Source organism: Crassostrea angulata, chromosome 9, assembly GCF_025612915.1.
Source record: "Crassostrea angulata isolate pt1a10 chromosome 9, ASM2561291v2, whole genome shotgun sequence".
Lineage (NCBI taxonomy): Eukaryota > Metazoa > Mollusca > Bivalvia > Ostreida > Ostreidae > Magallana > Magallana angulata.
This window is the reverse complement of record NC_069119.1, coordinates 13434276-13462177: the sequence shown is the minus strand read 5'-3', so window position 1 is coordinate 13462177 and position 27902 is coordinate 13434276. Positions and strand designations below refer to the sequence as shown.

The window sequence follows — 27902 nt, the reverse complement described above, 5'->3', positions numbered from 1 at the left end:
AAAAAAATGTTTTAGATAAAACATTTGAATATTTTTCTATATCTTGATACAGAGGTCTTCTTTTCAGAAGATATTAATGTAATATAAAAATGGCAGTCCAGCCCTTCTAAACAACAGCCACTTTAAATAGGGCATTTGTCGATCTGTTATTTATGTTAAATGGCCAATATTGAACCACGCGGGCAGGCAAACGATATGTTCACTATATAAAGCCGACAGAGGCCAATGCTTTATCGACTGTTATGAATACAGCGGCATTCAGGTCAGAAGTGCCATCTACGTCCTTCATCACAAAAAAGTCAGGGTATTTTTATTTCATAAACTCGGATTTTTAGTTAAAAGGAAATACACACTATTCAGGTAAGCTATTCATCTAATTTATTATTCATTAAAAAGTATCTTTTTTAAATTTAAATGAATTCGAATTCTTATTTAAAAAGAAACTGACACATTAATCACAGACTACAAATTAAATGGAATATTATTATGTTATGGCATAGCTTTCAAATTTAGCAATTTAAAGAAGATGAGTGAATAAAGCGTGTAAAATGCCCATATGAGGAATAATTAGATACTGCAAAATTAAATTATCATTAAATTTGATAATTTCAAAAAAAAAAAAATGAAAACAATGTATATTTAACGTAACATCGATTTGTAACCCTTATATATTTCAATTACTTGCAATAGGTTGATTGAAACTGGCGTATGCGTGTCAAATCCTCCAAATAGTGTCATTTTTAAAACTTCAATGCCTTTTCTCTTATAGAGTGGGTCTGTTCTCTATATTTTTGTCATAGTCTAAATGTGGTTTAGTGGAATTTAAACCGATTTTAAATTAAAAATGTGGAGAGATGGCCCACTATACTTTAAAAATGCAATTTTGTAGCCCAATAATTAAACGTTTGTGAAAATTCGTGGCCAACGTCTCATATAGCATTTAAACAACACACTTTGTTGTGAATAAAATGGCTCAGTGGTTAGAGCACCAGACATTAAGTAACTTTAGAGAACTTAGGCTTTTAGGTTGTGGGTTCGATACCACCAAAACTTAAGAATTTATTATTTTTTTCTTATCTTTTTTTTTAAAATATTTCAAACTGAATATAGTAATAAATTACCATTTTGTCAACTTGTATTATAACATATCAAATATATTTAATTTAAAAAATATTAAATTTGAAATTGTATTTTACGATTAAACCAAAAGGGCAGTTGCGCCATCTTATTCCCCCATCTTCTTTGTGAAAGACACAACTTTCTAGGAATACGAGTATTAAATGAAATACTCGTATCTAAAAAAGATTAAGTTTATAGAAAATATTTCATAGGAACTTGTATGAGAATGTATGTTTCTTGTTTTGTTAGATTGTTGGATTTTGTTGTTGTTGTTTTGGTGGGTTTTTTTTTAATTGGGGGGGGGGGGGGGTTGTCTTTTTTTGGTTTTTGTTTCCGTTATTTGTTTTTATTTTGTTGTTGAAGATAAAGAAGTTTTTTTTGAATTTTTGCAGATATCGTCAATTAAGTGTTTAGAAAAGTAAAAAACATTCATTCTTGTTCATCTATAATTCTTTGATTGCAATAAACATGTATAACTAAGAGTTCTGTAGCTGAAATTTGGTTTGACAATGTTTTGCCAATATGCAATGCTTTATCATACTAGTTGAAATACTTTCAAGTTGACATATAGCAGTAACTATTTAAAAAGTATAAAGTGTATACGTTCGCAATAAAAGTAGCAAACGTTGAATTACAACGGTACCCTTATTTTACTACATAAAAGCCAAGTATCTAGAATTAATCAAAGCTGTATTAATATATATATATATATATATATATATATATATATATATATAGAGGATATCTATATTGTGTGATTTTATATTTGCTTTATCCAACGAGTTGAAATGGTGTATATATTCGCGAGGCTTGCCGAGCGAATATAACCATTTCAACGAGTTGGATAAAGCAAATATAAAATCACACAATCATAGATGTTCTATTTATCTCATACAATTTGATTTATATTATGAAGCTTTTGAGACAGTCCCTTATGTGACCCGAATTGTTGTTGTTTTTTTCAAAGATTAAAAACGATGATGCAACGTTGTGTTATGCGGCTCAATTGTGACCTTGCGCAATACAATTTAGTACGTCATTCCTGAGATAAATCTAACTGTTTTAATGTAAAGTTTCACTGAAATAAACCTTAAAATAATTTTTTAGCTCTAAATAGTTTTTCTTAGAGTTTATTCACTTGATTAAATGGAAATTCCGATTAGAAGACGTGAATAATCAAGTTTGTTGACATAACGTTACACGAAGTTGCGAATGCTCGTTAGTTTGAATTGACTCGAACGAGGAACAGTTGTTGATGTTCTATAAAAACAAACACTAGCCTTATGATTCGAAATTAAAGTGAATAAGGATGCTTAGTACTGGTGGTGGAATAAACTTCTTATGAAACATTATTTCGGTAAGTTCTTGTACACAATCAGAGCGCTGTTTTCATCGCGTCGTCAGGATGATCTCCGTGATAGTTAACGTAATTTGCAGTTTTATAAAAATCACAAAGCAAATTGAAAGTTGGAAGGGGGCTAAACTCATCAAAAATCTGTGGTAACGGTTGTGTATAACTTTCAAAATTGTGGTTACGGTTACGGTTATGTATACCCCCCCCCCCCCCCGGTCCCGACGCCTATGCGACGCAGTTATGTGTTTTCCTTCATATTTGTAATTTAAATCTTTGACAAAATAATCCCTTTTATATCAATTTTTGTAGTAAATATAGTTATGTTGAAAGTACTAGCAAATCTTCGTAAAAACATATAGATCTAGGTCACTGAAGCGTTGAAGCAAGGGGCTGTATCAAAAATAGTTCGGACCGGAAGTATTTGATATAGCATCACCCGTGTGATATAGCAAAGGTTTATCACACGGGTAATATACACCACACGTATGAGATAAATATATATATATATATATATATACTTTGTAGCCTCAGTAACCTGTTAAAATAGACTTTCACAACCGTTTCGGATCCATAATCTTCAAACTGCATGAAAGAAAATACTACGTCTTGCAATAATTGTGCTGCAATATTTTAAAACCTGGTTTTTTTAAAGAAACACTAAGCCTTTTGTTTTATTTCTATACTAGGACAATGGTGACATACGGATCCTTTCTAGCATTTGTCTTTTTCCTGGGAATCATTACGGAATATGGTGCTTTATGCAAACCGGACAAAAAGGAGGTTCCTATGGCACAGGCGCATATTCAGGCACAAGAGATTCCCGAGGCACTAATCGCCAAACGAGGCCAATTTCGTTCACTCTTCAAGAAAGATCCTTGGATGATTGATTGGAGACGAATCTTTAAATGAGCTATTACCTTAATAGAAACCAATGGTTTTCATTACCAAAAAAAACCCCAACATATTTGTAATTTTTGCAGGTTCTTGATGTATAAGTTAAACGCGACTTGTATTTTTATCCCAAACTTTTGAAATAAATTGAAGTTAGTTCTGAATGATACAAAGTTTGTGTTTTGTTGTAAACAGTAAACGTATCTTGACAAAACTTTCACTCTTGTAAAAAATGTACACGGTATTCTAACATATTATACATTTGAATTCCTACAAGTTAATACAAGTTAGTTAATTAAAGGCGCAGGGTCACGACTTTTGTAAAATTCTAATTTTCTGATTTTATTATTTATAATGCTTTAGAAATGCATTACAAATGCTCAAATGAAATTTGAGATTCAGTCGTAAAGTTATAAGCAAGATACAGGGCTCACAATTCTTTGTCATGTAAACAAGGCTCGTGTCCCGTTTTTTTGTAAAAAGGTTCAATATACCAGAAAAAAATCTCTTTCAAGCTGATTTGTCCATTATTTTATTTGTTTTATGCATAAAGAAACAGTTCCTAACGTTGAACACATTCATTTTAGGTCTAAAACAGGAATTTTCACTTCAACATTCAAAATGTGAACAAAAGCTTTCAAATTGTTAACACAGCAAAGAACTGTATGTGAATATACATGTATACACCGTTTCAAATCGATGAGTAAAGCAAATATAAAATCACGCAATACAAATTTCCTCCAAGTTTTATGTGTATTTTTAAATGAATAACTCAAAGATTCGCCCTTAAGTAATAAAAACCTTATCAAAGCGTATTAACTAGTTAACGTGTTGTAAGTACAAAATTAACTTAGATACGCTCACAAATTGCATTGACACGTGGCTTGTCGATTGTTTAGAAAAACTTTTACGACAGTTTTTTTAGAGTGCATAAAAAAAGCATTGTAATTCATCTGAAGGAGATTCTAATAAGAAAACCAATATGATTTATTCATTTATTTTCTACCTATTCTATATGAGGCATTAACCACGAATTTACGGACTTGTATTACTTTTCTAAAAACGTTCAATTGTTGGGCTACAAAATGACATTTTTAAAGTATAGTGGGTCATCTCTCCACATTTTTGTTGATTAAAATCGGTTTAAATTCAATTAAACCGCATTTAGACTATGACAAAAAATACGGAGCTCAGACCCACTTTATAAAAGAAAAAGCATTGAAGTTATAAAAATGACACTATCTGGAGGTTAAATATCGCATACGCCAGTTTATTTCAACTTATTTTCAGGTATTCAAAATATTTAAGGATTACAAACCGATGCTATTTTATTTTTCTTTTACATTTAAACGATTTGAAAATCATAGTTAATCAATGGGTTGCCATATCTATTAAAGACTGCATTGTCAATGTTCTTTAAGGACACACGAGACGTTCCTCAATTCTTTATAATTTTCTTTGATATTTTAGTCCTTATTCATTAACATTTAAACCTGTTTATTCCCAAAAATTCAGGGTACATTTATCTACCAGCCTCTTTTCGGAGCTAGAATATTTCGAATTTTCCTTAAAATAGCATGCAAAATGCATTTGAATGCTTATAAATAGAGCCATTCTATACATATTCAGTTGAACACTTTATATATCTAAATAAAAAAGGAATCATATAGCATAAAAATATAATTATAAAATAACTAAGTTGAGATCTTCACATTGTGGAGATTGGAAAAAAATGAAAGAATGGAAGATAGGTCGCGTCTGACCTTCAAATTACAGATGATGTAGATACGGTCTTATCTGTAGGCATTTAGCTGTTTATTATAGGAATGAAGAATAATTATAAGAATCATGTTTATCAAAAGGGAATTCTGCTTTAATCAAAACGCTTAGAAGTATTGATTTCATATATAATTTACTGGTGTCGGTTTCAAGAGGGAAAATTTTCAGTCATGGGTTTTTCTTTTTCATTTATCTACTAGTATAAAGAATAAATGATGACTAAATGATCCTTATATATGTATAGTTGTCTTCTCCATCGGAACTATTATGAAGGAAAAAAATGACAGTAAACTGTCAACCAATAAGGTGATCTAAGCAGAACAGACGAAATGGATATCAATTGCAGTTTCACGAATGCATGCAAAGTCAAAAGGAATTTTAAAGCAAGAAGCGTGGGTCGCCAAAAGATACTGTATACAGGAAAATATTCGTCCCCTTTTTATGTTTGCCCCTTTCGCCCTCGTTATCAGGGGACAAATTTAAAACAAGACGAATTTCAATGTTTCAAATTATCTTTCTTTAAACAAAACTGTGTCGGGGCGAATTTAAGACGGGGCGAAGCTGCTTGCAATTATAGTAGGGCGAAATTTTCACGGGGCGAAAATAACCCTGAATACAGCACTTATTTCTTTTACTTTTAAAGATATACCGTTGGGTGATAGATTGGAGGCAAATTTTTAAATTTCAGGAATTTTTACTACTATCAAATTTCAGGTTTTGTAAGTTATAAATTCATGAATACATGTACATGTACAACTAAAGCGTGCTCGAACGATATTGTGGAATGAGTTCGGAACTGAACATATACCCTCTTTCACAATTATGGTACAAAAATGGCCTTTCTTCATACTCTTCCAACCAAATTAAAGAATTTTATATTTTTTTGATGAATTGTACCAGGTGGTTAGTAAAGCAGTACCAACCAGTCAGTGATTAGTGGATTCGATTGTGTATAAGGGGCATATACCGTTACTTTCAATGTCCAGTGCAGCTGTCAAACTAAACGAGACGCGCTTAGAAAGGAATACTAATACACCGTAATAATTGAAAAATAATAAGATGGAAGTATTAGAATTGTACATTTATTATTAACAAGTCTTTGCATATCCAGGTAAACATGTACATGCAGCAACAAGATTTTCAAACATTTGCACACCAAAGGTTAAATTTTATTATAACTTGTCAAAAAGCATGTAACATTAAAAAATGCAGCCTTACAAAAAGGTTTTAAATACTTTCATAATACAATAAACGCCTCTGACTAACTTAATAATGACAAATTTCAATTTCGTTTTAATCCCCTCCCCACTCCGAAAAATGTATTAAGTCCTTTAAAAATGATCAAAATGACGTCATGAAATCCAGATAGCGAGGTTTACAATCCCTACAAACAACTAGATCTGCGGAATCCATTAAGAGGGTTCGATGGTCGTGGCCATTTTTAGACTGTATTGATCTCCCACAGAAAAAGAGCTCTATATGAAAATATAGGAACATACTCAAAGTTGAAAGGTTAAACATATGGATTTTTTCTTTACTTATTAATAGTAGTTTATATCTAAGTAAATCCTATTTTTAAAACTTAGGTAGATCTGATGGTTAATTTGTTGATGAAATTAATGTCTCTTTATGTAAAGAAGTTTTATTTGTGTGTAAAAGTCAAAAGAGGCTGTTGGAATTCAAGGATAAGTAAATACAAATACATGTACAACACCTCTTTCTAACAATATGTCTCTGCAAAGCCTATTCAAGTAATAGTCCTTATTTTTCTTTCACGAAAAGTATTTATCAAAAATTGCTTTTTATACTGTCAAAGAGTCCTAGAACAGTGTGATTGAAAGAGATGGGGTGTGGGGAAGTGGGGGGTGCTGAACGTCTTTTGATAAGCGAAATTCAAGAAACTTTGTGGATTACCCAGAATTATGCAAATTTCTTTTATAATACTTTCAGCAAATACCTGATTTATTCGCTATTTTAAATTGAAAATAAATCATTAATATGCAAGCAATACAGTCAACTGTGCACAGAAATACATTATCACACTAAAAGTCCAATAATATTTCTCTTTCACTCAGAAGCATACTGAAAACAAAGTCCCTAAATGGCTGTTTTGTTGAATACTGTATACAGAGAAATATTCGCCCCCGTTTTATTTTCGCCCCTTACGCTCTCATTGAAAGTGGGCGAATTTAAGAATATTTTTCAAAAAAACTGTGTTATTAAGAAAGAGTATCTATTCAGGTATCTATGTCAGGGCGAATTTAAGACAGGGCGAAATTGTTTGCAAGCGTACATGAAGAAGGGCGAAAATAACACGGGGCAAAAATAACTCTGTATACAGTATTATTCTGAACAAGTTTGTTTACATAAGAAGCAGTCATTTAATAGGTGCTAAAAACATGATTGAAGTATGTTTACTGTGTATTTATGTATATATAAATAACAATTTCTGCTATTTTGTGTTTATTTGAACCACACTTGGTAAGACATTGTGGTGTATACATTACTGTTAACATTGGCACTAGTCTTTTTTTTACATGAGGATGAACAACTGATTCAAAACAACCAAGAATTGATTTGCATAAAGCTAAACATCAAATGGTTTTATGTTATGGCAAGGATCTTCATTACATGTAGTTAATATGTCATCTTTTTAGACAACCTAACACATTTTGTAATTTTCACATTTATGAATTATACTGACGGATGGATGCAGTGCACAGGGTACAGTGAATACTACACTGGCAAAATGAAAAAAAAAAATGTCAACTATATTTCAATTTAGGTTTTACCCTCTATGAAATAAATTACACAGCAAAAAACAGAGTTACAAACAGGACTTTAAGCACTGCATATATATCAACTGTATTTATGTTATACATTCAATCTGTATCATTATGACCACAAACAGAGCAATACGGCAATCTAAAAACAGAGATCATAAATATTTGTATACAATAACAGACAAGATAGATATAAGGGAATATTTATAAATGACTCTGATATTAGTGCATACTGTAAATTCCTTATTTACGTGAACACTTAGTTCCGCGATCCCACTGTTTATTATCAAATCGCGAGAATATAAACTCATGAACGCGGAACATTCATTCATATTTCTTATAGCTCCCAACTCTTTGTAAAAATAATGGCCAGGTTTTTAAATTCTTGAGGGGTGCTTCATCCGATTTTACGTGGAAATTCCTTGCGTTTAATTAGGGAATTACAGTATACAGTTGTGAAACTTTAACACCTGTAACATCCCATTGTTCCTTCCATATACAATTTACAGACGATTAAATAAAAGTAGATGTTTATGTACTTATAACTGCCTCTACCTTTTTACACAGCCCTCTTAATTAATTTATGGAAGTTCATTAAAATAACTGTCCTTTTTATGATACATTAATAAAGAAATTAACTCTGGGGTTGGCTCTGAGGTTGCAGGTTGTCCCCCTTAGATTGCCTCCATCCACTGAACCATGAAGATACGGCTGAGCGAGCATTGACAATGGCGCCACCTGGAGGGAAAAAATGAAATTAACTGATAGATAAGGGAGTGTAATACTTCTATGTATTAAAAGTATTCAAACTTTAAAACATGGTAAAAGTGTTACAAAGGCAGAAGACAGGTATTCCTATCAATAGCAAAAAAACTGATTAACCATTCACACTGTGGTGACTATTTAAGGACTTATTTTAAAATGTTCTGTGTCTACAGTGGCTTCATCTAATGACTAATAATAACAATAGTCAAATGTCTAATCAAATGTCCTGTCTGCAAATAGGCGACTAATTTTAACATAGAATTAGGTATTTGATTTAAAATCCACTGTTTCTACAGTGGCTTCATCTAATGACTAATAAAGACAATAGTCAAATATCTAATCAAATGTCCTGTCTGCAAATAGGTGACCAATTTTGAGATAGAATAAGGTATTTGATTAATCTAAATGAAGATCCCTGCTTGTGTCAAGTTTTCTGTTTCTAGAGTCATACCCAACAAAAATTTCAGAATCTTCATCATTTTGTGACTTTTGTCTAACTCTACAGTTTGTACATCTAAAGCCTCTCGATGCATTGAGGTTATTGCCTGTACAAAAACATCTTTTTTTGTAGACTTGAAAATCCTAAGATATCTAGGGATTATTGCCTGGAACACTCTATATAAAAACATCCCTATTTGTAGACTTAAAAATCCCAAGACCTCTAGGGATTATATGGAGTGTTCCAGGCAATAATTGTCTGGAACACTCTATATAAAAACATACCTATTTGTAGACTTGAAACTCCCAAGATCCCTAGAGATTATTGCCTTGAACACTCTGTACAAAAATATCACTACAGTAAAACTCGTTTAGTACGAACATGGATATTGCGAATTCACAGATATAGCGAAGTCATTTTGGATCCCCAGCTGTGTAAATTTAATGAATTTCTTATACGGTTATAACGAATTCGGATAGAACAAAGTAATTTCTTAGGTCCCAGTGACTTCGTTATAACCGAGTTTTGCTGTACATGTATTTGTAGACTTAAAACTCCCAAGATCTCTAGGGATTACTTTCATTTGTAACACTCTGTAAACAAAATCATGTCAAACCTACCCACAGCTTTTCCTGCTTGCTCTACATATTTCCCCGTCTGTACCATAGCTGCGTTAATCTTTTTCCCACGCTCTGTATTTTGTAAGTTGCTATAAAGAAAACCGCATCAGAAAATTAGAAAAGTCAGTCATTTTAAACAGCAAGTAGTAAGAGACCATTTTTTTTATGTTTATGTAGCATAGTACATTTATCATATATCTTGTCGCATTTAATCAATGTTAAAAACGGGCATCATTTTTCTTTTTGTCAAAATTTCATCGAGTTGCCATAGGACCGAGCCCATCTTTAATAATATACAATATGGTACTGTTTAAAAGTTATAAATTAAAATGCGATCATTTGCAAGAGGTCTGAGTTATGAAGTCAGCAAAATTTTTGTTTATACATACTGTAAAAGATGAAAGAAGGTTTAATTCTTGAACTCTTAAAAACATACTACATTTCTGACAAATTATTTTTCAAACACGTACTGGGCAAGCCTCATCTTGATGTCTGACATTCCTAAATGACCCTGACATGGATGTCTGAAAGAAATAGAGAAAAGAGGTACATTAATTTCACAAACTTATCAAATACATTTATTAAGTAAACATATAATAAGGCCAAAACAAATTAACATTATGGTTCTCAGACCAAAAATGGATATTCTATTTTTATATTTATTGCAAGATTTCCAAAAGGCATTTAATTTCTTCAAAGCAGCAGCATTTGACATACATTACAATGCAGCAGGGCCTGAGAACCAATTTATTTACTTTTTTGGCCTAAGTATTTTTTTAAAGAAGAAATCTGGTCATTTAATGTTCATAGAGCCACTGACTGAATTCCAATCATAACAATGCTTTCCTTGAGCTTTTAATCTACCTTTTAACATGTATATAGCGGTTTTCAGTTCATAAATTGATAACATTTAATCAAGTATCTATATTTAATTATGTCAACAGCGTTAACTGGCGTCATATATTATATTAAATTTGAGGGTTGCTATGCTGTAATTACTGTATGATCTACTGAAACATTAGCTTAATGAAATTGGTCAGTTAATATGTATTGCTTGATACCTTTTGCCTTTATATAGCACACATTTAACACCATATTAAGGTGGCTCTATACACAGACAGTTTATTACAATTTTCAATAGAAGACCACAAAACATATACCTATAAAATATCAAAAAGATGATAGTGATACTATAGGTATTTCTAAAGAATTTTTTAATGACTTTTCGTGTTTCTGTAAAGGAATTTTTAAAAGTTAACTATTAACAAATTGAGATAAAAAATGTTGTCATATGAAGGACATTTTTTTCAGACACATAAAAAAAAAAATAAAACACTTCATAACAATCAAAAATTTTATTATTGGAATTTTTTTTCGTATTTCCCCAAAACATAATTTTTCATATTTTCTTACTCTGTTGACCAATCATCTAAAAAATCTATTTGATGTTATAAGAAAATGTGTTTTTTAAAATAAATGTGACATAAAAAATTGAATGAAAACAATTGCAAATAAACACCAACATTTTTTAAAAAGTTTATTTGGTATGAAAGTTCCTCAGGTAGAAGTTATCGTTCCTAATTAAGTCCCAGGGCCCAAACACCTTGGGGACTTTTCAATTTCCTAAATATTATGTTGGAATGATAAATACATATTTCATTTTAGGCATATATATAGGTAAATATATTTGCTTTAATGCAAAACTAAGCCAAATAAATAAAGGGGAAAATTAACTTTAGTTATACGATTTATGTATCCCAACCTGAGAGAAATTAAAAGCCACCCTCCCATCCCCTTAAGGTGGAATGGAACATTTGCTGATATTAATGTGAATTAAAGTACATTAAAATTGAAATACTTTCACCAGTTTAGAATTTTCTTTCACAATATTTGACCAAAAAGTATGTTTAAGAAAATTTTGGCATAGTTAAAATTTTTAAATCCCCAGCAGGATTCGAACTTGACGTGTACGTCCCTAGGAAACCCTCTAACCAACTGGGCTACGCTGTAAGATGACAATGATGGGAAAGAAAGTATTTATAAAATCATACTTGATTTTATTGATTATTGGGATAAATAATAAGACACCACATGAAGGTGGCATATACCACCTTACATGTACGGTAAATAATAAATTTTCCAATTATCAAATTAAATCTACCAGGTATTCATTTAACATTTTTTTTTCAAAAGAAGGATCCCCATACAATTCGCCTCAGTTTAAATTAGCCAGGACTGGAATTGCATGCTTCCAGATTTACTTTTTTGCGTACTGCGTCATCAAAAACTGGTGTATAGAGCCACCTTAAGCACTTTATTATTTTCAAAAATATATTAGCTGAAACTTTTGAAAATTGATATGAATAGATCTCTTTCAACTCTATAGCAAAACACAATTTGAATGCGATTTTACATTGATTTCTCTCTAGATTTTTTTTTTTCAATGTTGACAAAAACATCACCTTGTCATGTCAAGAGGTAATTGTTTTAAGTTAGGAAAAATTTGAACCTTGAACATTAACATCAGTAAAACAAGAGATGTTTGAGAAACATTTATGGAAACCTCTGGATAGAAAATGAACAGAAACTGCAAAAAATAGGAATTTTTCTATGTGAATATTTCTATCCAAGAGGCATAACTCTGTCAAATATTGCTCAATCTTACCCAAAATCAAACCTGACCTAAATATTTTATGACACATCTGTATATTAAAAATCATTTCAATATGCACAACCTCTGAGAAGAAAATGAATGGAAACTATTGGTAGACCGACCGACAGACAGCAGCAAAGAAATATGCCCTCCCCTCTTCAAAGGGGGGCATAACAATCATTATAATGATGGAATGAGTTCAATGAATGTTTACTATATTCTTGAAAGTTCTAAGGGTTTTCTGCCTCCAACCACAGTTTTTTGTTTAAGTTAAGAGAGTCCACAATTGAATAAACATTAACATATGCATGGCATCAATGAGACATATTAAAAGTTACATCATCTCACTTTAACAACCCCAGAAAAATTCAGTTCAGAGAGGAGTTGATGAAGAGCACAGAGCTAGACAAAGAAACTGGTCAACCTGACCAAGACTTACCCAACCAGAACATTGGTCAGCCCTGAGTGGTCCGTTCCCCACCACTGCTTGAAGTTATGTGTAGTGCGGTAAGCCTGACAAAACGCTGTCCCATAATCCTCTAGTAGCTTTGAGTCTGTATTGAAAATTAATAAATGTGTTAAAATTTTATTACTGTATATTACTGATTTTTAAACTCAATACCTGTACAGCAAAACTCGTTCATCACAAATTTCAAGGGATTATTAAAAATAAGTAATTCATTATACCTTTGTTTTAGCAATTTTGTTAAAAATCTTGCAGCGAATTTGCTATTAAATAGTCAGCTAACAGAACTTAAAACTAAAAATGCTTTCGAACATTATAAAATCATTAGACAATATTAACGTCATTTACAAAATATATTAATATAACCTTTTAATTTATTATTAACCTCATTTACAAAATAAATTAATATAACCTTTTAATTTATCTTTTTTTAAATTTACTGTTTTTACAGTATTATATTTAAACTTGAATATTTAAGATTTGTATCTTAAAATTTCATCTGTCTTTACTGAAATTTATAATGGAAGAAAAAAAAGTTATATGAATGATAAAAAGCATTAAAATTTTGACAGCGAAGGTCTTAAAATTACTTTGTTATAGCTGTAAAATCATTATAGCTGTGTTCATAATATATGGACACTTTCTATTATATTATAAAAAATTAATCTCTTAGTTCCCAGGCCAACATTTTCAAAAACAGATGTGGTCAGAAATTGATAACTCTTTTCTTTTTATTTCATTAAAAAAAGATGCAGTTTTCTTATTTTCATTTTTTTTTTAACAAAGTGCAATTCTTATTTTAATCCAGAAAAAGAAATGTTTTAAAGCAAATAAATAGTTACCTTACAATGAATGCATCTGTCTTATTGGATTTATTAGCTTAAATTAATGAAAATTATAAACAGGTCATGATGTTCTTCAAGAAACACCACAACTACAAGGCTTGAGAAAGCAATGTGTTTAAACAAAATGGGATATTTAGTTTAGTACAGTCAGGCTAAAGGAACTCTTCCCCTAAATGCATTTGAAGTTAAAAGACATTCTTCTTCATACCAAAACTAAAAAAATTGCTGTGACAGACTTGATCGTAACTTGAACACAGCGTCTCCTAACTAGATTCTGCAGCCATTTGCAAATGTTATAATTAAATCTAAATCATTGCGATGATTTTATTTCATTAATTTAAATGATGATAATGGGAAATGCGCAATGTTAAAATCAGATGCCCATGGAAACTTAAGGAAATCATTTTTGAAGGCCATAAGTAAGAACTAGTGGGTATTGTTTTTTTAACAAAAAAACACATGTCTCCCCTTCTCCCCAAGGATTGTAATATGGGGCAATTTTAACAATTGAAAAAGAATAATGTCAGCTATATGTTACCCAGACCCATCCTTTTCTTAATTTGACCTTGAGTAAAACATGGTCAAGGTCATATATAAATCAATAAAACACCTAAGTGTATTATTATTGTTCTTTGTTTAAAGTTTGAAGTCCTTCTGTCAAAGTATATTCAGGAGTTGAACAATGAAGTTTTTTCTAATTTGACCTTGAAATAAAAATTTTAAGGTCAAGGTCAAAAATTTTGGTAAGGTTCAACTAGGTTATATACCATCTATCTATGATACAAATTAAAAGTCTGTATGTTAAAGGAGTCTTGTGTTATGGTCCAGACAATATTTTTTATGAAAAGCTTGACCTTGAAGAACAAAATAGGTCAACTTTTGGTGGCATGCACTCCTTCTCAATACTATCTACCTATGTTCCAAGTTTGAAGTCTGAATGTCAAAGGGTATTAAAGTAATGACCCAGACAAAATTTTATTATTTTTTTCTTTTTTCTTAATTTGACCTTGAGTAAAACAAGGTCAAGGTCAAATATTATTCAATAGTACTCCTAAGTGTATTATTATTGTTCTTTGTTCAAAGTTTGAAGTCCTTCTATCAAAGTATATTCAGGAGTTGAACAATGAAGGTTTTCCTAATTTGACCTTGAAATAAAAATTTTAAGGTCAAGGTCAAAAATTTTGGTAAGGTTCAACTAGTTTATATACCATCTATCTATGATACAAGTTTAAAGTCTGTGTGTTAAAGGAGTCTTGTGTTATGGTCCGAACAATATTTTTTATGAAAAGCTTGACCTTGAAGAACAAAATAGGTCAAGGTCAAAACTTATGGTGGTGTGCAATCCTTCTCAATACCATCTACCTATGTTCTAAGTTTGAAGTCTAAATGTCAAAGGGTATTAAAGTTATGACCCAGACAATTTTTTATTTTTTTTTTCTTAATTTGACCTTCAGTAAAACAAGGTCAAGGTCAAATATTATTCAATAGTACACCTAAGTGTATTATTATTGTTCTTTGTTTAAAGTTTGAAGTCCTTCTGTCAAAGTATATTCAGGAGTTGAACAATGAAGTTTTTTCTAATATGACCTTGAAATAAAAAAAATAGGTCAAGGTAAAAAATGTTGGTGAGGTTCAACTAGGTTATATACCATCTATCTATGATACAAGTTTAAAGTCTGTATGTTAAAGGAGTCTTGTGTTATGGTCCAGACAATATTTTTTATGAAATGCTTGACCTTGAAGAACAAAATAGGTCAAGGTCAAAACTTTTGGTGGCATGCACTCCTTCTCAATACCATCTACCTATGTTCCAAGTTTGAAGTCTTAATGTCAAAGGGTATTTAAGTTACGGCTTGGACAAATATGGATGAAGAAGAATAAGAAGAAGAAGAATAAGAATAAGAAGAATAAGAAAGTCGACAAAAACAATATGTCTCCCCTTTGAAAGGGGAGACATAATTTAGCAAGGACATAAATAAGAATTTGTTTTATAGCTGTAAATTTGCTACATCAATGTTCATTTTATTCAAGTTTTGCTGTGGTATTTTTATCTTTTTCATAATGTGCTCTAAGACTTTTAATTTTGAAACCATTATGAAAATTATTACTCAAATTGAATAATAAGAGAAATGCTGTTTAGAAGGCAGCAAATTGGGTTCTCTTTTGTGTGGACTGTATCCATAATCCATTTGTTAACTCTGAATTGATAAACACTACCTATCCCCAAAAAATAGGTTATACTCTATATGCAATATTTTGCTAAAAATTACTAATTCCAACAGCTGGCATTTTTTCCATCAATTATCAAAAGTCAAAATCCAAGTAATATGAACATCTCCAATATATGTACTATTGATCTGCAAAACAATATCCTATCTTAAAAACTGTAGGTGGAGTTATTCAACATACAATAGAGGTACCCTATTTACAATATTATGCCCAAAAATAATAAGTTCAAAAGCTTTACCAGGTAAATTTTTTTATCAATTTTCAAAAATCAAAATCCAAGTAATTGCACATTTCTGATTTATGTAAAATTGATCTGCAAAACAACAACTCCCTGTCTTGAAAACTGTAGGAGGAATTATCCGTACAACAAAGGTACCCTTTCGGTAGCCGCCCGTCTACCTGCTCATGCAACCGCCTACCATTTTCACCATTTTAATAACCGGATTTTTCCTTTGGAAAACCAGGTTAAAAAGGATTTCTGTTACCTTGGTAACAACCATCATGCTTTCTTGAACTTCTAATTTTTTAAAAGGGCATAAATAAATCTAAAACTGGACAGTATACGGAAGCTCACCATTTTTCTCCATGGTCACCAGAAGAGACTGAAGGTATGCTCTGAATTGTGCCTGTATCCACTCATCTCCTCCTTCCCACTCTGTAAACAATAACGCATTAAAAGTGTAATATTCTCCTTATTCTAGGAGACAAATCAATCAGCATTGATCTTAAATTCAAACTAATAAACGTATATCTTTTTTCTCCTCAAATCACAAGCAATACTGCACATCAACTTTACTGGTAATTTGTGTGAGAAATATTTCATGAGATTCGCAACCAATTTTTAATGAAAAAATATTTCCCCTGAAGCCAGTCTTTCATGCCACTTTTATACTGTAATAAAGATTTTTTTTTCAAAGACATGGGCGCAAAAATTTGTAGCTCTGAACGAGTTAAGAAGGTTGGGTGGTCAATAAAGCAGCCATCAGATCGACTTAAAGTTTAAATGTTTAGATACGATATATTATTAATTATTATACTTTCATGTTAAATACTGAAATCTGTTTGGTTTAGACGCAGTTGATAAATTAAATTCATTCTATTACCCTCAGCATTAGCAACACACTTGGCAATGGGTAACTCTATATAAATAGTGCCTGTTTTGGAGGGTAACAGTTGAAATTGACACCCCGAGGAAACCATTGTCAACCGACGTGAAGGGGAGGTTGACAATGGTTTTCGAGGGCTGTATCAATTTTTGTGTATAAAATGAAAATCACAGTTTCAAGGATACGTAAATTCGTGGCCAATGACCCTTGTATTACAATATGTTAATAGAAAATTGCAATTCACTGAAAATTAAATCTCATGGATCAAATTAACAACGAAATCCAAGAAAATCAACTAATATTGATGAAACCACAGTACTTCAGCTTTAAAATTTATACAATCATTATAATACAGCTCTAGCTCTTCTTCTCAAAGAAATAAAGATAGTCTTAAAACGTTCATTCAGCCCTCTTAATCATCCGTCAAGCATGACTTTTGTACCTGTTCCGTCCAGGTATGGGTCATCCGTGTCCTCCCCTAACACGGCCTTGATGATGATGTCAGCGAATCGGAGGTCAGCCGTCGTCAGGTGTAACAGACGCTGCAACTCGCGGTCATGGATTTCTATTTTGCCCTCCTCAGAATCTGAGACCTTAGATTAAGAAAAAATAATTTTCAGAAATTCATATTAATTTTTGACAGCCTTATCTGTTTATTTTACAATCATTGATCTGATCAATAAAATGGTCTGCAACAACAGATTTGTGTAAAATCAAGCCAACAACAGATTTGTGTAAAATCAAGCCAACATTTAAAACTTTTAAAAAACATATGGGTACTAATATGCAAGTAAAAAGAAATGTTCAAGACTACAAGTTTCCGAAAAAATGCATAAATTGTCTTGCACACAAATTGGGTTAAATTCAGTGAAAAAAAATCGCCTTAGAGCACAGTCAAATGGATTTTGATCAATTCTACCAGTAATAATCCCTCTCAAATGTTAATATTCAAGAATTTACAAGTAATTACATAAGACCTAGCAACATGCTAATTAAAATAAAAATTTCCAATACATCTCATTGACATAATCTTGTAGTGGTGTTAAATAGTATTTCTAGAATTATAGTGGATCGATCACACTAGATAAAAATGATTTACAGTACCTCAATCACAATGTCTGAAAGATGGCGTTTTTGTCGGAAAAGGAAATTAGTTGCTCCAATGACAAAGCTACGAACGTTGACGTCTGTCATGAGATCCAGGTATTGAAGAGAAAGATATGGATGGCATACACAACCCTGCCAATCAAGAGAATGATGAACACTGAGAAACACTGAGAATATGACAACAGTTTAAAAACATCTTGTAAATGTTCATTAGAATCCAATCTGGTTCTTTGTACTGTAGATTCCTAATTAAACGCGAGGAATTATTTCTATGTAAAATCATGAAAATCTTGAGAGGCAACCCTCGCAGATTTTTCAAGTCTTGTTTTCATTTCTCAGACAGGTGTGAACTATAGGAAATTATTACAAAAAATTGGTGATTGCGATTTTATATTCTCGCGATTTAATGCAAAACAGTGGAATCGCAGAGTTAAGTACTTGCGTAAAATAAGGAATTTACAGAATTTGGTTCAATGACAAAGCTCTGAACATTGACGTAAATATACTATATCAAGCATATATGATATTTGGCAGAAAATTATTTTCAAAAAGATTAGCATGGATTTAATCAAGTGCAATAATTAACGTACCTATTTTCTACATATATATGGTTGACATTTAGCAATATACTAGCAAAAGCAGCATTCCGCCAAAACCTCTAAATAAAATACAGTAGATTCCTAATTAAAGGCGCGGAATAAATATCTGCGTTAAATCACAGGAAGCAACATGACGAAATTAAAAGTCTCGCTTTTATTTTTCAGACAGTTTTGAACTAATCGAAAATGTAAAAAAAATTAATGCCCGCAATTTTATATTTTTGCAATTTGATACAAAACAGTGGAATCTCAGAACTAATTACTAAGTAGTGTAAAATAAGGAATTTATATTAAACAGCAAAAACATTAACAGTACATAAAGTGATGTTAGATGACAACGTTTTAAGGAAGCTACAGATTTCCTTTGTAAAAGGCTTCCTTGGATTGCTATTCATACAGCCACTCTTTAGCTAGCTTATATCTGTTATCATCTGATATCATCAACACAATTTTAAAACAACATGAAACTTTTATATAGCACTGTAGCATCTAACAAAATAATAAGTGTTTAAAAAAAAAGAACACTTGAGGTAGACCCAGCCTTTTAAAAAATTTGTGTCAAACCAAACTTTTAAATTATAACCGGAAAATCATCAAGCCGTGTAAAAAAAGAACTGAACATGAAAGACACTGCCGGAGTTACCCTTAGGCTTATTAAGTAATCTTACCTTGGTAAACACAGCCAGTGGAAAGCCACAGTCATCTTGATGGAGTTTGGAAGACCTCAGCACTACTCCCATTTCCACAGGCGAGTTTTCTCCAGTTGGAGAGGGCTCCTGACTGCCCCGCTTGGTTTTTAATCCACTGATAGCGGAGCTGATCCTGTTCTTTAGAATTGCTGCCTTGTTGCCAGGGCTTTTCCTCACATCACTAGTTGGAATGCCATTGTCTGCAGAGTCTGTGTTCTCATTGTCAATGCTATCACTTGTCTTAATTTTCTGAGCTCCCGCATTTGGTGATCCTACTTCTTTCCCAGAATCCTGAGTATCACATGACTCCTTTGTGGAATCTGATTGGTTGTTTTGCTGTCTGGATGCCTCAGCTTCACTGATGGAGTCTTTGTGTTCTATTGCTAGCAACAGCCTATCCTCTTCCCACGAGAAACAATCCTCCTGATCTATTTTCAGAATGCTCTCTGGCGAGTCCAATTCCTCTATCCCCTCACTTCTCTTCAACACCTCTCTTGCGTCCTCCAAATTCAAAGAGAGGTCAAATTTGGAAGACTCCTTTTCTTCGTCACTCATAGTCTCCAGCTTTTCCAAATAATCCTTGAATTCCTCCACATTTACCACAGAATCCGTCTGCTTCAAAGTTGTTCCGGATTGAATTGCTGTCAGTTGAGTGATATCTCTCATATTGGCCAAAGGATCATGGGAAAAAGGAACTTTATTATCACTAGGGGAAGAACTTCCTTCCGACTTGGTCTGATTTTCATAATCTAGCGCAAAACTTTCTGAAAGTGTCCGTTTCACTAAAGAACGACCCGATTTACTTTCCCTCCCAGAATTCTCCTTTCCTGTATCAGACAGACTCCTTAATGCCCTTGGGGTGACCTCTTGACCCTGAGTTTGTTGGTTATCAGAAGTATTGTCAAATATTTGAGTGGTTGGTTGTGGTTTTATTTGTGATTTTACGGTAGAAGATGGCTCCATTCCATCTCTTGGAATTTCTAGTTGTTCTGGTTCATTGTAAGCGGCCTGAGCCTCAGCCTATAAAAACAAAACCAGTGCCATGAGTACCGTATATCTGGTATTATTCATGATGATCTAGTTTTCGCTTTTTTCACAACCTCTTTTAAATCGGAAATAATTGTATACGCATAAATCATATCCTGTATCATTTTCTATTAGAAACTTTTTATATCGCAAAAAAGTTTCTGACTTTTTATATCGCAAAAAGTTTCTGAGGAAAATTTAAAAATGTTACAGATTTCCCCCATTTTTTGCAAATTTTGTGACACATGAAAAAAAAAGGTATATGTCCAGTTATAATACTACTACTTCATGTAAATATAGCATACAAAATGTACATGATTGCTAATTCAAGTAAACTTTTTAAATTTTTTTTTCCCCTCCTCTTCTTATGCACATGCCATCATTATCCTATTTACGTACATCAAATTAATATTCACAAATTATTCTGTATGTAAATATAGAATCTCTTTTTACTGGCAAAAAATTTAGTTTCCATTGTATAACCTTGTTTGAATTTTGTGAATTTGCTTTATGTTTTATTTCAATTCTGAACAATTCTATAGATATGGGGATAAATTGTCTTGCTTAAAAACTTATAAAACAAAAAAGAAAGAAAAAAAAAATGGTTGTATCGCATGTTATTTCTTTCCTGACCTGCTTGTCTTTCTTTGGTGACCTGTAGTTGACCTTTTCGTCATGGTAACAGACTTCAAGGAATTCTTCACTTCCGTCGGAACTTGTTGTGCGGAGTGTCGGAGACAGCTGTCTGTTGAGTTCGACAGTCGCTGATTCCTCTAATCCAAACTCAATCATACCTGGGTGTTCATCAACAATTTGATTTACATGAATTCCAGCCAACCAGAAATCAACATTATAATTTATTCATTGAAGAATTCATTTGATAACTGTATATATAATTATAGTACATGTAGCATTTCTTCCTTTTAGGATACACATTGTACTAAATCTTGCATTTCAGTATAAAAATTCTGTCATTTTGTCAGAGAAATAAATAGCCAAGACAACTTAGAACCATTTTAACAAGACCTTGGACTTTCGGTAGGATGTAACGATTAATTTCTTGTGTCCAAACAAGTTAAAATGACGCTGGTTTCAAGCGAAATGTACAACAATTGCGTAGTCTTTGCTCAAAAGCCAGAGAAATCTTGTTATGAAATTACAAAGAGCCATAGCTGAGTGGCCTACAATGAAATAGACAGGCACATGTAATATTGCCATTTGACTCAACTACCCGAAGTCGAATCTCTTGTTAAAATGGTTCTATAACTATTTGAATGTCATCTGTTTAGAATTACTTTGAATACAAATTTCGAATAACATACACAAAATCCTTTCATAAAAATAAAGAGACATAATTGAAATGCAAAAATGCTGTATTGCTGTAAATTGCTGTAAACATTGTAAATCACTGTGCTGTGACAGTCATAGAAAGTAAAAGGACATTTCATACCTGGAAATAGTGAAAGGACAGCCAAGATAGTGTTACACAGAGTCTGGACGGGGGCACCTGTAAAAAGTACCTAATGGAAGAAAAAATAGAACATATGCAGCTTATTTTACTTCTTTGGCATTGATCATTTTACAGATCCAGAATGAGTTAAAAATATTAATAAACATTTACAAATGAAGAAATTAGGGATTTTTTTAGGGTCTCTCTGGGGCTGAAATTCAGCCTCATTCCCGAATCTGAAAAGTGCATTGTTTTCCAAATATTATTTCTAAAACTTCCAAAATGAAAATAGTAGATCATTAAACAATTTTAAAAATTCAGATATGACAAAAAGGTAAGTTTTTTTTATCTGCAAAAGACAGAAAACTAAAAATTAAAAGCTTTATATCAAAATAATAAAAATATTAAACTATTTTTGTTTTATATCATTATATAAAGTTATTCAATTCAGCATTTTATGCCTGGCATTAAAAAAAAAATCTCTTGTTTAAAATTAATCCAATTTCAATTGGATTCTATCAATCCAATCAATACACATAGAATAGCTTACCCTTCTCTCCAAAAGGATAAGTTTGAATAGTAAAACAATTTTGTGTCTGAATTGTGTCACCACATCACGAACAGACATACCTACAAAAAGAGCACAGAAACTGTGATTAAATAACGCAGGAAAATTAAACTACAGATTTTCTATACACTAAGATAGAAACTATGGTATCTATTCCTAATATATACATTATTATGCATGTAGGTACCTCAATAATTTTAGTAAATACATTGTACTGTGGAATCATTTTCATTTGTGGTAGCTAATATTATTTATTATTATTATCGTGAATTTTGGGGGTTTTTTTGGTTATTGGTGGGGATGTAATTTCTTGGATGTGTCTGTTTTCATTTTGGTAAGAAAACTAACTCATTGAAATTCATAATTTGTTTGATTCCTTGGTGAGGGCTACCCAAGAATATACAAATATACATCAATGTAACGTGATGCAAAGGAGTCTGATTATGTTGTATTGCAGATCATCAGATCAAACAATAATCACACCAGATGTGTCTAGCAACTAAAGGCGATCCGACCTTCACTATGTTCACGATTTATAATTTTCCCTCGAAATTAAACCCATCGTAAATACTAAAATAAGTTTTTAAAAAGTGTTAATGCTTATACTTCGATCAACTGGTTTTCTTGGAGCATGAAATTAAAACCATCACTGGTACTGTTTGAGAAATTGTGAAATTTTAACACAGTGGAATTAAAACGACTTACAGTATATACCCTTTCATTAAAATATGAAAACAACAAACTATCTTTTTGAACAAATCGTACGTTTACTTTTTGAACAAAGCCATGATTTATAAATGAAATCTTTGAAAACACAACACATAACCATTATTTCTTGCGTTCTATGTCATCAGTATCAGAGAGTAGTGACATGAATTCGGAAAACTACAGTGCGGTGTTCTTAAACACCTTCTGTAAAATTAACAGTGTCAAGAAGGAAAAAACAATGGGTATACATGCATTACACACACCAAGGAAAACCTGTGTTCCGTCCCTAAGACTCTCTGTCATGGACAAGCTGAGGTTGTTATAAGTGTCCTCCAACAGTTCTACCTTGCTGAAATCCAGCTCATCGAAGTAAGCATGGGTGATCAACTCCAGCTTGGCCTGAATTAATCCATAGAGAGGCTGAAAGAAAAAGGTCAAAGTTTAAAGGGTACTTGCAGTGCCAGTCAATTTTTGATATAATGGAGATATATGTGTACCGGTAATAAATAAAACTGCAGGAATTCTAATCAAATCATTACTACAGTCCCAATATCATTTGTTTGTTAAGAGAGGTTTCACAAGGTTTTTAATGGATATATCTCACTGTAAACGATTCATGTTTGTTGGTTGTAAATGTTTAAAAAAAAAACTAGAAGGAATTGGTTAAAAAATAAAGGTAAAGCAAACCAATTTATTCCTGGGGAATTTCGACAGCAAAGTTGTCACAATTAAAAGTTGTTTTTAAGTTACCAAATGTATATGTATTAACTGATTGAAGAATTTTTTTATTATAAATCTCAATAGCTCCAACATTCAGCAACCCACTTAACGTAGATTGCAAATCAATTTATAATAAATAGAGATTTTATAAAAAGACAGACATTCATTTATGGATATAATATAATTATACATAAAACTTTTTTAATTTATCATTTTGAAGTTCTTCCTGTGATATGGTTGGGTTTGAACAAAAAAATAGGCACTTACCAATCTACTCAAAACACACACACTTTTCTGAACCGTGCTGCGCGTGACATCGGATGACTTGTTCATCAAGGCCTAGGTAACAAGTAAAAAAGGGTTGGAAAATTCATTATATTGGATAAAACAAGTCATGTGACTTTGTACTAGACAGCAACAAAACAGCTGTTATTTCTTTTACCTAAAGTTTCTTTCTTTAGTTTGTTAATAATCATACAATAATCGTACAAAAAGTTAGAGTCTTCAAAAAAACAAACTCTTATCAAATTTAGATTTATTACTGCATGAGTGTCTACATAATCGTTCAGGTCCATGGATGTCAAGGCACTGCCAAGCTAATCGTGGCTTTGCGTAGCCTTCAATGGACTTGAAAAAACCGACATATTTCTATAGACAATCAGTAACAAACCTAATACTGTATACAGGGTTATTTTTGGCCAATTTTATTTTCACTCTTCTTCACTTGCAAAAGCTTTCGCCCTGTCCTAAATTTGCCAAGACAAAGTTGTGTTCTAAAAGATAAATGGAGACACTGGAATCGACCAGTCTTAAATTCGCCTGCTGACAACAAGGACGAATTGGGCAAAAATAAAACGGGGCACATATTTCCCTATATACAGTAAGTAAAAGTATTGGTTAATCATTAAACATCAAGGTCAAGTATCATACATCAGATTTTCTTTCACATGATTCTCGTGTTTACAGTAATTCAAAGCCAACAAAATGCATATAAATTGTTAATAACAAAAAAACTAGCGACATGTACATTGTACATCTTTAAATCTAAAATGCCATCCAGGACAGTCATGTCTGAATAACAACAAAGAGATCACAATATTTTTACTGCAGACAAACGGCCCAAATACTGTAAATTCCTAATTAAACACGACGAATTAATGTCCGCGTAAAATCGCGAGAAGCACAAATGTAAACTATTTGAAATTATGATAAAAATTCTGCTGATGCGATTTTATATTTTCATGATTTGATGCAATACCTTTGAATCGCGGAATTAAGAACTTCCATAAAATAAGGAATCTACAGTAAGCAGTAACGTTTACAGTAGATTAGAGTATATGTAAATGCATTTACAGTACATATAGAGTGATTAAGAACTTACTGATGATTCTATCTGTCTGTAGCAAGCCACTCCATAAACTGTTTTACATGCACCATCTCGAGACGGAAGGTGGAAATAAATTGTGTCTGTGAAAAATAATTCAGATTATGATCATCTGATATAATATAAATACAAATCTTTTTTATCAAAATAAACATAATGAATGACTGGATTAAAACAATTATATACATATATTTACATCTACCGAGTATGATTCCCACTATTTCTCACAGAAACTTAAAGTTAATTCATAGCCCTATCGTAACAGTTAGAATGAAATCCCGTTTATCGATTTGACGAATCCTACCGCGACCTAAGATAAATCACGGATTGTACAAAATTATCATAATTGATGTCAGACTCAAATTCCCATAGGAGATGATTTGGCTGTTTCTTTTAGCTAATGTACTGATGTACATGAATCACCAAAGAAAGCATTTTGTTGTTTTAGTAATGTGCATTTATTATATTACATGAACTTGAGACTTATAAACCCAAAATCTGGACCTGTCTGGTCGTCACCAACTTTTTACAAGTCAATACTCATATTTTAGTCTGAGTTTTTACCTCAAACTCATGAACTTTTTCTTTAAGGATTTGAGTTGAGGACCGAGTTGAGTGATATAAAAATTTTGGTGACAGCGGGGCCAGATTCGTCTGAGTTCAGACTTTATTGTTGTAATAGGGATTCAGTCAAATAAATTTCATACCCATATATACCAGTACTGTAAAAGTTGTTATTTATGCAGGTGGTTAAGTACGCGTTTTCTATAGTCAAACAATACGCGTGGGTATTTAATACGCAGATGCGTGATTAACCACTCTAAAATTTTGATTTTTGTAACATATATATGATATGGCCATAATATTTTGAACCCCTCTCCAATAGAAATTGGAAATAGGAGGGGGTTCAATATATCGCGGCCATAATATATTGAACCCAGAGTTTAATATTTCATAGGGGGGTTCAACATTTAGCAGCGATAAATTGAACCCGGGTTCATAATATCGCATAATATATATTGAGCCCGGGTTCAATATTTCGCGATATCAAAATATTATATGACACCAGGTTATTTTACGCAGTTTTCAGTTTACCGTGTAACAAGTGTACAATACCCCCAAGCATAAATAACCACTTTTACAGTGAGAGTATTTCTCAGACTTGCTCATGTGTTTTTGTATGACAGTGTGTGTGCGTGTTGGAGGGTACAGGGAAGAGGGCTGAAATGTTTTTTGGGAAGGGAGACCTCTGGTACCTTTGGTATAATTGTGAGCTCCATCTGGAATAGCCAATGAGGCAAGGTGTTTCCATTCTTTGGGTACCTCAGAGCAGTTCACATCATTTCCTTCTACCAGAGGAGGGTAGGAATACTCCACCTATGAGGAAAAATTTGTTTGAGATGAATAAACTATTTCAATATTACTGGATCATATAACTTTACTTCATTACTGTGTAACTATAATATATTGAAAAAGCTGTAATGTCTGAATATTCGTTGTGTCAAGTTATAAATGATCATATAACAACTAGAAAATATTTAACCGGATTATAATAAATCTAATGTTAGAGTCTGTCAAAATGTTTATATAATTATCCAATGTAGTCTGTTTTAAGCATCAACCTTCACATAATAGACTGGTACTCGTAACTCACAGTATATTATAAGAGATATACTATTCATATATTACAAGCCTTTAAGGCCAACATGCTAGAAATATTTGCCCTAAGGTGACAGGAATTTTTTTTTCCGAGGAACAAATATTCTTCTATTTTTTTATTAATTAAATTAAAATCAACTGATGTTGAATATTTTTTTACATTTGCTTAGCAACTGGCCCTTTGAATTTTTAACTTGACCTTATCTGTATGCAAAAGGAGATACATATGTAACTTTCTTAGGAGGGCAATATAACTGTTTCTCAGGGACTAAATAACTGTTTTGGGCTTAATTAAACAGTATTTGAGATTATAGATAACATTTGTGATAAAACAAGAGAATTACTAATTCAAATATGCTTATTCAGAAGTTCATCCATGCATTTTTTCATGATTATTGATTTCTCTTAAACTTGACATTTATTTGATACTTGGGCAGTTTTCTGTCTTACTTTATGCAATAATTTATGAGGATAGTGTCATTCTTATTGTTCAACTTGCTCAACATAGATTATCATATTCTCAACTCATCAAGGAAGATGTTTACATGTAAATTCTGGCTGTCATTTGTCAGTTGGTTTTAAATTATAACGCATATTCAATAAAATGAATATTTTATCACATGTCTTATACATGGACTGCAGGACACTAATAGCAAATGTCAACTGATGATGAACTGTGGAGTAATCGGGTAGAATTAATATATTACATGAAGTTGCGAAATAGCGGAATATTTTAATTTCGGTACCTGACATCCTTTTTTGTGATGGAACCCAACCACCACCACATGAAGGACCGGAGATTCCTTGCACCTGTCACTCATTGACATTATGAGGAATTACATGACTTTCTCCAGTCATGACAAGTCGACACATCGATATCCAGTCGCCCACTTCCGGCTTAGTAGGTACTTGACAAGTCGGTCTTTAGCATTTCGTATTTGTA

General features: G+C 32.1%; 1 protein-coding gene and 1 long non-coding RNA gene across 2 annotated transcripts; one reads left to right on the top strand and one right to left on the bottom strand.

Annotated features, from left to right (window-relative positions):
• The first annotated feature begins 174 nt into the window (after nt 1-174).
• LOC128163892 (uncharacterized) lies at nt 175-3528 on the top strand. Its single transcript, XR_008240875.1, has 2 exons — nt 175-360; nt 3160-3528. It is a non-coding gene; the product is annotated as an uncharacterized LOC128163892 (long non-coding RNA).
• Nucleotides 3529-6209: 2681 nt separating this feature from the next.
• On the bottom strand, nt 6210-27881 carry LOC128163124 (late secretory pathway protein AVL9 homolog). The gene is made up of 16 exons (XM_052826632.1): nt 27706-27881; nt 26557-26677; nt 25298-25383; nt 24184-24255; nt 23460-23616; nt 22471-22550; nt 21921-21990; nt 21104-21264; nt 19424-20464; nt 18154-18288; nt 17492-17642; nt 16518-16598; nt 12843-12957; nt 10221-10274; nt 9751-9839; nt 6210-8664 (listed from the first exon to the last, which is right to left on the bottom strand). Exons 1-16 carry the CDS (start codon nt 27784-27786, stop codon nt 8561-8563), a joined length of 2598 nt encoding a protein of 865 aa, XP_052682592.1. The 5' UTR covers nt 27787-27881; the 3' UTR covers nt 6210-8560.
• Nucleotides 27882-27902: the final 21 nt, after the last annotated feature.

Bases quoted from the DNA above. Each gene is read 5' to 3' on its own strand.
- LOC128163124 (XM_052826632.1), bottom strand. From the start codon at position 27,786: ATGTCAATGAGTGACAGGTGCAAGGAATCTCCGGTCCTTCATGTGGTG. The intron at 18,289-19,423 runs GTAAGATTACTT...CTTGATTGGCAG, and splicing joins CACTGGCTGTGTTTACCAAG to GGTTGTGTATGCCATCCATA. The intron at 16,599-17,491 runs GTACAAAAGTCA...TATTGTTTACAG, and splicing joins CCCATACCTGGACGGAACAG to AGTGGGAAGGAGGAGATGAG.